Source organism: Hyposmocoma kahamanoa, unplaced genomic scaffold (assembly GCF_003589595.1).
Source record: "Hyposmocoma kahamanoa isolate Upper Pololo Valley unplaced genomic scaffold, ASM358959v1 244, whole genome shotgun sequence".
Lineage (NCBI taxonomy): Eukaryota > Metazoa > Arthropoda > Insecta > Lepidoptera > Cosmopterigidae > Hyposmocoma > Hyposmocoma kahamanoa.
Genome location: NW_020653761.1, coordinates 2,195,192 through 2,205,370, shown reverse-complemented (window position 1 = coordinate 2,205,370; position 10,179 = coordinate 2,195,192). Strand labels below are relative to the sequence as shown.

Genomic DNA, 10,179 nt, shown 5'->3' with positions numbered 1-10,179 from the left:
GTACAAAAACGATAAAATAAACGGTGAGTAGGATATTTTTTGTGACTTTGGTAATGAGTTGTTGCAAACTGGCACAGCAACACAGGTAAAGTGTTAATCCTATGATTAACACTTTACCTGCTTACTATATAGCCACGAAAAGATTACTATATAACTCACAGAAAAAAAGAATGTTCTAAAACAAATTTAATTTGTTAAACATTATTCACAAATCTGTTTTCGAAATATACTAATTTTAAATTATTTACCTGAGAACGGCGCTAATGTTGTTTAGAAAAATTTTAATAAGACTGTCTCCAGTTACATGGAATTTACCTGTCGTCCAATCTGAACTTCGGCAGATACATTGAATCCATGGCCAAAAATGCAGCCAGGAAGCTTGGCATCCTTTCCAGGGTGAGGCGTTACTTCACACCGGGACAGTTGCTTCAGCTGTATCAAGCACAAGTCCGGTAGAGTATGGAGTACTGCTGCCATTTTTGGGATGGCTCTGCTACATATCAACTGGCCACCTTGGATTCAATTGACAAGCGTGCTAAGAGGCTTATAGGTGACACAAGCTGCAGAGCCTTGAACACCGCCGTAAAGTTGCCTGCTTATCGGTATTCTACAGGATATAGCACGGAGAGTGTGCGATAGAATTACACGATTTAATTCCGCCTTTCCATCATTGCGGGGCTAGGCGCAGGTTTGGATTCCGCCCTTATGTTGTGGATATTCCAAAGATTCGCACGAAGCGTTGCGCTTCCACATTTATATGGCGAACGGCTATGGAGTGGAATTCCCTGCCTGCAGACTTGTTCCTGATGAGCGTTATAGTTTGGACCTTTTCAAGGCGAGAGTGAATAGGCATTATTTAGGTGTGCAAGCTCAATCGTGGACCTCATCGTCAATTTCCATCAGGTAAGATGGAGGTCAAATACACACTTACATTAGAATAAAAAAAAAGAGAAGTGAAAATATATTTACAAATGACACGATAATGTTTGTATTATTTTATAAAATGTTTCAGTTTAATATTTGGAAGCTCTGTTCATTTAAAGTAACAATTAGACATAAGACATAAGACTGCAGTACTAATTAATATGTTTTAGTTTATTCTAATTTCTATTATTAATTAATAATAAATTAAACTTAACAGAAATTCATTCAATAAAATAATTTGTAAAACTTAATGTGGCGTAAATTGGAATGTTTTCTTTGTAAAATTAAAAATAAGGTATTTAATTAATAACTATTGTAACTATAGTGAAAAAATAGGGTGGTTTGCATTAATATTAAACATAACTGGTTGAAGACTGTACCACCTCAGTCAACCGTGACCATGGGACCTGTAAAGGGTCCGAAATGTTGGTTTGTTTGAAAAAACAAATATACGCTATTTAAATCCGGAAAAATAGTTTCATTTCCTATGTGTAACAATCGCGAAAACCTAAGAACTCGATATTCATATACATTCAAAATGTTTATACATTTTTTTATAATACTAAGTGACGGACGAATACGTCTTGCGCCTAGAATACATAAAATTAGAGACTGTACCTGTATCGGGTTCCGTTGTCTGCGGCGCGTCCTGCAGGGGTTTCGCGTGCAACCTCAGGTACACTTGCACGGCCACGCGCGACGCTCGGAAGTAGAACGGATGGGCGCGAAGGACGTCTTCTAGTCGGAGAAGACCCACGTACGAACGGAGGGTCATTTTGCGCATGCAGTACGAGTGGAAGTCGAATTGGTCCTCCATTATTTCTGAGAAATGCTGAAACGAGATAACATTGAAAATTAAATATTGGTATTGAAGAAATGAGTGCAACACTAGCTGAAAATTAAAACTAACGCTTCTTTGTAATTAAGTTCTAAGTGTCAGGATGTTTTACCACAATGATATCGTATTATTTCTTATGAAATTACTTCAATAGTTTGTTCTAATTATTAAACAAAGATGCAACGTTTAGAAAAAATTCACTTCGATCCGGTTGGATTCGAACCAACGTCTTCCAGCAATCCACGCCAAACGCTATTCCTACTAAGCCACGGAACAAACCAACAGACTTCACGAATGTTTCCAAGTGTTTGTTGCAGATTTTTGTTCCTTTTTAACGACTTTTTTTTAAAACGCACTTACCCTATCGACTTCGTGCGCTTTTTTCAGTGCCTCTCCCCATTGTTCTAAGCGCTGATAGGCCGCAGCGGCTTCTGTTTGGAACCACATGCACTGCATTTCATTAAGATTCTCTGTCGCGGGGACACCTGTAATAAACATAAAAATCGGTTTTAGTAAGGCCTTTGACAATGTGTATTGCAGATTTTTTTGAGGTCTTAACTAAATGATGGCACGTATTTACTTGTAATCATGGACCAGTAACTCAAGAGGATAGCTAATCGAGATACAAGCCAGCGTAGTCGAGTATTTAATGCCCATTGGTACACTAGATATCGCCACGAGTACCAAATGACTATTTTCGTTAACTAGTTTGTTTTATAATTTCTACTGATAACAAACAACTCCACAAGATGGCGCTTATTGCACATATTGTTATGATTATTTCATTCTGTTCAGGATTAGCGCCACCTACACATATTAAGAAGCCTTCATTTATTTAGTTTGTGACACACAATGCCATCTATTGACATGCATATTTGCCAAAGTTTAGAAAACAATTTTAGCTCATGATCACTATTTGAATTTACAAGGAAAAAGAAACTGTCTTCTTATATTTCATATTAAAGAGGAATTAATTCATATAAATAATATAAACTACTTCCAGGCTATTGATCAGCGCCACCCACATATAAGACGGAATTTTGACCTTTTTCATAGTTACGATCTGTAGTGTGGAGATTAGCAGTCGTCTTGAGGTTATTGATCCATGCTTTGTAATTAAGTGTAACGGGATACTTTGGAATACTTCCATGTGCAGAAGTAATGTGAATATCAATGTTAAGGGTGTTGCACAAGGGTCTCATTTAGAGCCTAAGCTTTTATACATACTTTTTAATGCATATATTACAAAACTCAACTTACTTGCATTGTATATATATTATTATTATATTATATATATACAAAGCATTGAAGTAATTAGCAGTAGTAGTCATAATCTTAGGTCCTAAATATAAGTGTTTGATAGTACTGATACAAAAAGTTACTCAGTTTGATAGCTATTGCATATTTCCCATTTCGAAGTTCTTATAGGTTGAAATTAAGATTGCTATTTCAGTTGTTTAACGTTGGTATTAATGTTACAGGAGGGTTCATCATGTACATCTCACCTTCTCTCGTGAACTTGGCGCACATTTCTTCTGCCCGTTTAACGTGTCCAGCACGTAACATATACCTCGAACATTTGCTGTTCACGTAACGATCTGCTGTGTCCATCGCTTGCGCTTCTTCTAGCCATTGATACGCTGACACTGGGTCTCCTGCGTGCTGAAATAATATGAGGAGTAACTTATTACAATGTTCATAAAAATGTATCTTTCACCAACGTCTTCTGTAAAGACTTTTTGAGGATACGCAATGTTTCATGTGCCGTATTGTACTAATAACGTTACCTACAATGATGTCGAGTCTATAATGAAGTTGACGAGGACACATACATACATTTTCAAAGTTATCCCGCATTTATAAAATCTTGCAATCTTAAGATAACGCAATAGTAATTTTTATACCATTACTTTCATTAATTTGGTTTGATACTTTAAGTTATAAATAGTTATAATTTATTAATTGTAATCTCTTCCAGTCTTATTATTGTATTGTATTTCGTGGCCTTACTTTATCAAACTCGTATCTTATAAAGAATGATTATTCAGAGTATATAACAGAAATAGAGACGAAATGTCATTTAATTTGTTTGAAAACTATTCTGCCATGTCATTACTGTGACAACAGCGCTCCGATTGGCTAGCCCAAATTCGAAACAATTGACGGGTGTCGTCAATGGGACACCCGTCAACTGTTTCACTTCAAATCGACCAGTTAACTTGAGCTTTGCTATAATGATGAAAATTGCAAAATTACATATTTAATATTTAATTACCGATTAAATGTGACTCCGCTTGTTTTATAATTAGATGTTTTGCTGTTTTTCCCGCACCACCGAATAGAACAGCACGGCATTGTTAGAGATATTATCTTAATATAATAAATACAGAATATTTTTTGGAATATACGGAGACGTACACACAGTCAGTAGTTGGCCTGTCTATATTTCAGTGCAAACGAGAGTTGATATTTATAAGAGCTGTATCGCTAATGTGTTACCAGGAATATATGGCCCTTATTTCGTCTCTATTTCTGGTTATATACTCGATGGCAGATGGCAAAACTTAAATGTGTTAATTCAGATGCATTACTTTCAGAATAAGTAAAAGCTAGTGTGTAATATGAAGGAAATGTGATGTGAAATCAGTCTGCAAACTTTGTATATACAATTCATTTCTTGCATTTCAGTAACTTTGTGCTTTAAGATAAGAAGTTTGAGAAAGTAAAGCGACGATTTGTTAAATTATTTTCTTTAGCTGTGTTCAATATGATAACAGCTGCGTTAGTGCAATGCAGAATTATGTTCTATTTTAATTTAGCAATATGAATTTGTGCCAATTCATTAATTAATTAAAATTGTTATATTTCGATACCTAGGAGAACTCAAGTTTTATATTACTACGTGGAGAGGAACATTTTTCATTTTTAGAATAAGCTTCTTGGGTTTTGGTGAGGATTACAAAAACAATACATAAATCAAACTATACCTCCAACTACAGATGGAATTTGTTTCCCTGTATTAGTGGAACATATGAAGCAAATTACAATTTGTACCATTCACCTTCATAAATCTCATCTCTTGATAAAAGCTTCATAAATATTTCGATTCACAATAGAAACATTAAGGGGAATCTTATTTCGGAAAAACAAATAAACTATTCTAAGTAATCAACACTATGCAATAATAATTTCAACTATAACCATAATATTGACCGTTCCTGATTGAATCCATTTATGTTCTAGTTGGTTGCGCAGTAAGTATTTGTCTGATGTTAATGATCTGGTACATTCTTATTATTCTTTAAACATTATATATAATATGTCATAAATATATTCAATATTTTTTTGTGACATTACTCCACTAGTTTGTTATAATGATTAAACAACGATCACGTACGGTATGCTAAAGGCGCTGGTCCGAATCCAGCCGGATTGAAGGAATGTTTCTTAGTGTTCGATGTTTGTATTAATCATTTTTATGTATTGTCATGTATTAATAATATTTGTATGGATATTTCAATCTACGTATATTATAAGTTTATTAATCATTGTTATGTAATGTACTTGTAATGGTATTCTATGGTTGCACCACTTTTGCATATCCCAAATGTCTATCCTAAGGTTGCCTCGAAGAAATTGCTATACAGCAACAAGGCCGCCTGTTGCACATTATTTTATTAATACCTATGTTGCTGTAATGTATTTTAACTGTAATTTCAGGTGCAATAGAGAACATTTCATTTTATCATATATCATATTTACGCATTCTTACCTTGTAAATCTTTCCCTTAACTATAAATAGTTCTATAAGCGTAGGCGTGTGGTCGATCGCCGCAGTAATATAATGCAGTGCTTTATCCGTATCGTTTTTATGGTCAAAGTGTTGAGCGGCATAATAATACGCCCATAATAACGCGCTAGCTGGTTGCTTTTCTTCATCTGGTCCATCACTGAACGTACCAGTACTAGTTAAGTTTTCTATGTATTGTACAATTAGTTTCTCTATCGTTTCTGCTTTGCTTTGGTCTTCATATAATGATCTGGAATGACAATTGTGTGAGAATTAGTCAGATGGCATCAGTGGCGCATGCAATTGAAATGCAGCAGACAATTATAATAACGATAATAATTTGGATATTATGTAATATGTGGGGTCTCGATGGGTTCAATTTGAAGACAAAATTGTTAGTGAAACGGAAGACAGCAGGGTAGTTATCCTTTCGTTAAAATGCCATTCTTCAATTTCATCAATCAACTTTACCTTAAGGACGCGTTTATTCGACACGAATTTCATCGCTCTCACCCCGCGTTGTCGTCGCACATCGACCGCGTGCGTCTAACTGTCATGGCAAAATGCGCTCTATTTATTTAGCTTTTACGTTTTAATTTAAATTAGCGTCACGCGCACGCATGCGAAGCTGGCTTGAATTTGGTCTACGCGGCGGGCCGCGCGGTTGTATCGTTCCGAGGAATTTAAATGTTGTTGCCTAGTAAGTAGAATTCAGATTAGCCATGTACTTTACACACACACATTTATACACAACGTACGATTAGTAATGTACATGAAGAAGACGTGGTTACTGTATAACTGGGCGCTAAGGGCGTTTGAGCACTAGTCCGCTTCGTATCACGGGGTCTACTCTCGATATCTGTCCGAAACAATTACTGTCAAATAAGTAATATTCGACCAAATTAAAAGACAGGTATCAAGTATGAAGCTTCATTCGCATCACGCGTCTTTTCATTTGGTCGAGTATTGCTTATTTGATAGTAATTGTTTCGGACGGATGTCGGACGGAGATCGAGAGTAGACCCCCACTTCCGAATCCGAGAAATGTCGGTCTGAAATGTGACAGGGATTTTTTTATCTCTACGTGTATAAGCGATATTCTTATTTTCTCGGATGCGAATCGGACTTACTGCATGAACGACATCCGAAGTGGGTCTCAGTTTTCTAGATTTCTATAGTCTTGGTTTCGGAACGAATACGAAACGGATGCAGTGCGCAAAAGCGCTAAGTCTCGTCTTTCAATGGGGAGATGATGGTCGATTTCAACGCCACGAAAACGAAAGCCTATTTTCCGCTAAAAGCCCCCACTTTTCGGGGTAATCTGTCCCTATTACGTCAGCCTAGAGCTTTTTGGCATAACATTGGACGCACACCTTAAGTTTGGCGCTAATATCGAAACCAAAGCACAAATTGCAGCCAAAAAACTAGGTATCCTTAATAAGGTTAAGCGATATTTCACGCCTGGATAGCTTTTAACTATGCACAAAGCACAAATCCGATCCGAGTATTGCAGTCACCTGCGCGATGGCTCTGCGAAACTTGTAGCTTCGGTTGAATGCAGAGCCAAAAAAAATTATCACTTTTTCGGCTAGCTTTATATATTTTTAGGGACGAGCAAATTTGCTTTAATACGTGAGGTTTAGATTTTAAGTCTGTTCTACAGCAGCCGGTGCCAACCGCACGTCACCGCAAAAAACAAGCACGCATAGTACGAACGCCCAACTACAACAACCGGCCAACAAGGCTAGTTTGATGCTTCGCTTTCGCGCCATTATATTTAATTTATTTTCACTTGTCCTGTTTTGTCAAAGCGGGACATAACTCTTTTGGGGACAGCGGGACATCATGCTTAAAAGCGGGACGAATGGTGATGTTAACTATACACAGAAGAAAATCATAATAAAGTAATGTACCTAAGGTCGACGAACAGCGGCGGGATGCCTTTATGTAGCCCGTGCCGAAGATATTGGTCGACGAGACTCGGGAACGAGAGAGGCGTTGCATCTGTCAGCTGTAAACGCCGCGGCGCTATTGCTCTTGGGTATTCTTTCCTGGAATAATTACAGTTTTCATAATAAAATTGATAATGGAGCAGAAGTAAACCTGTGGCGGGATGTCGTTAAAAGTATAGGAAAACCTCGTGATGGCAAACGGTGAAGTCTCCAACCCATATAGTCACTTTATTGGTTTTTTATAATATCTAGTAACGGGACAAACAAGTCGTGCGGCTGATGGTAAGCTACACGCCACAACAACAGTTGCAGTAGCTCTCATAGCTATAAATAGCATAGATCTGAGGGGCACTGCCACTACGCCCGTCACCCTGAGACATAAGTTGACAAGAAGGAGATTTGTGAAAAAAATCCCCATGAATAATCAACAAATTCCACACAGCGTAGCAAGTACAACGTTACATCAACATTTTTCTTGACACAAATACTTAACTGATCAAGCAATTACTAGTTTCAATATGAGATAGATTTTATAACGGTTTCTCATTAATGATAATATTTTGCTGTTTAAACTCGAAGGACAGTAAAGCTTCCGAGTTAAGAAAATAGCACTGCATTAAGTCTTCATAATTCTTAAACAACTAAAGATATACTCAAAATATAACAATAGCCATTGTGTCTCGTAAATTGTATTACAGCATTTGAAATATTGAAACGTATTATGATCTGTCTCCATAAGCAATATAACTTTGTCATTATTACAACTTTCGTGCTTTAAATAAAGAATGAAAGTTAAGGCTTGACACTTGTAATCTTGCACTTTAAAAAACTAAATTTTAAGTTAGATTCGAGCGGAGGAAGTAAAAGAATATGTCAGCATCATTATAGGTTGGAGTTCCTCATGTTTGGCTAACCAAAAAGACTACCATACTGGATAACATTGCTCTTGTGGTAAACTTTTTTTATAATATTAAGTGACGGGACGATCAAGTCGAGCACCTGATGGTAAGCTATGCATAACAGTTGCAGTGCCACTCAGAGGTCGCAAAGATCTGAGGCGCACTGCCACTGCGTGAGTGACCCTGAGACATACGTTGGCAAGTCCCATGTGCCTGTAATTTCACCAGCCCCCTTCAAAACCGAACGGTTGCAAACCTTGGGTGCACTCTTTCCCAAGGAGCTCTACTGCTATGAAAAACTAATCAGTCATATACTTACTTATATACATCATAAAAGGCCACTTTATCTTCTGGAGTACTTAGTTGTTTAGCTTCTACTAGTTTTTGATAATACATCACATTTTCAGGGTTTCGTTTTAACAAGTCTTCATACACTGTCTCCGCTTCTTTGTACCTGAAAAGAAGATTACTGGAAATTTAAAAGTGGCACAATGTAGCATGTTATGGAGTAGGTGCTATATAAATATTGAAAGGCGGTGAATGAGGAAGTATTGGTTCTGTGTAATAGAATAATCTAACCCTCTCCAAGGAAACCAGTTGCCAAGAGGGGACATATCGCACTGCTATTATGATAGTGTTATAACTCAAAATATGAACAATTCAAGATTATACCATTATTGAACGTAAAATTTGATTCTCTTCACGTCAATAAAACCGTAGTTAGAATATTGTAAAAAACAACAAAAAGATACGTACTTAATTGAAAATGAGGCACGCTTTACGTGAGTTAGTTCTGGCCAAAATAGTCCTTATTCAAAAATATGAAGTTATTTTTCTCTTTTATTTTTAAATATATTTGGTAAGTAGGAAATGGTCTATAATAAACTATAACCTATACATGCATTTTAATTATCTCTCACTGGAAGCGAGTAATTTATTTTTCAATTCTGAGAAAATACGCTATTGTATGAATAGTGCGATTTATAGTTGACATAGAGAAATATATAACTACTTCCTATGTAATTGTGCAACATTCCAAGATATGACAATTAGTAAGAAATAGTTCTGAACAAATGTTGATGATGAGCATCTAGTCAAATATTTACATTTATAATTTGGAGTAAAACAGGCAAGTCATATCATCAAAAAACAACATCGTAGGCGTCATACGATTCGAACTTTAAGAAAAACTACAATGTCGTAGTAAACTAACTTAACTAAAACTTTTGTTTTGAATTTATTGGCTTTTACTTTTTGAACATTCCTGGATTTTCAGTGAGAGATCCACTCTATGTGTATTACTTCAAGAAGAGTATTTAGCGTTTATTTTACTGACTGACTTATTAAATCCATAACATCCGTGGTTTGTAGAAAAGGCATAACATTTCGTAGATATTTTTGGGGAGCATGTTTTAGGTTTTCATTACTGTTTTAAAATATTTGAAACTTAATCAAGTGTTAAAACAGGATATTTGAAAACAGTCGTTAAAACCTAAAGCATGCTCCTCTGAAAAATCTACGAAATGTCGCTTACGCTCTTTCAACAAAACACTGACGAATGATATTATTAAATAACAAACAAAACAACACATTACGAATTGTTTAGTCTGTTGAAGTACGTTCGTTATATGTGTGTTACTTGAAATAATTTGATATGATTATTTCATATTAAAAAGGGGTCTTGAAATATTTATATTTACTCTGTTTATTCAAATCTACGGTTATCAGGCATGGAATGAAAAAAGGAGGTTAATTACTTAGACTGTTAATTTGTGA

The 10,179-nt window shown here is 36.0% G+C and overlaps 1 protein-coding gene across 1 annotated transcript in view; it reads right to left on the bottom strand.

The window, feature by feature from the left end:
• Positions 1 to 10,179, bottom strand: part of LOC113228843 (N-alpha-acetyltransferase 15, NatA auxiliary subunit) — a 187,191-nt gene that overhangs the window by 173,028 nt on the left and 3,984 nt on the right. Inside the window, exons 5-10 of the mRNA XM_026462258.1 lie at positions 8,723 to 8,857; positions 7,466 to 7,603; positions 5,535 to 5,802; positions 3,268 to 3,424; positions 2,123 to 2,247; positions 1,543 to 1,756 (exon numbers count right to left, since the gene is read on the bottom strand). Coding sequence (XP_026318043.1) covers positions 1,543 to 1,756; positions 2,123 to 2,247; positions 3,268 to 3,424; positions 5,535 to 5,802; positions 7,466 to 7,603; positions 8,723 to 8,857 — 1,037 coding nt within the window. The remainder of the gene's footprint in view (positions 1 to 1,542; positions 1,757 to 2,122; positions 2,248 to 3,267; positions 3,425 to 5,534; positions 5,803 to 7,465; positions 7,604 to 8,722; positions 8,858 to 10,179) is intronic.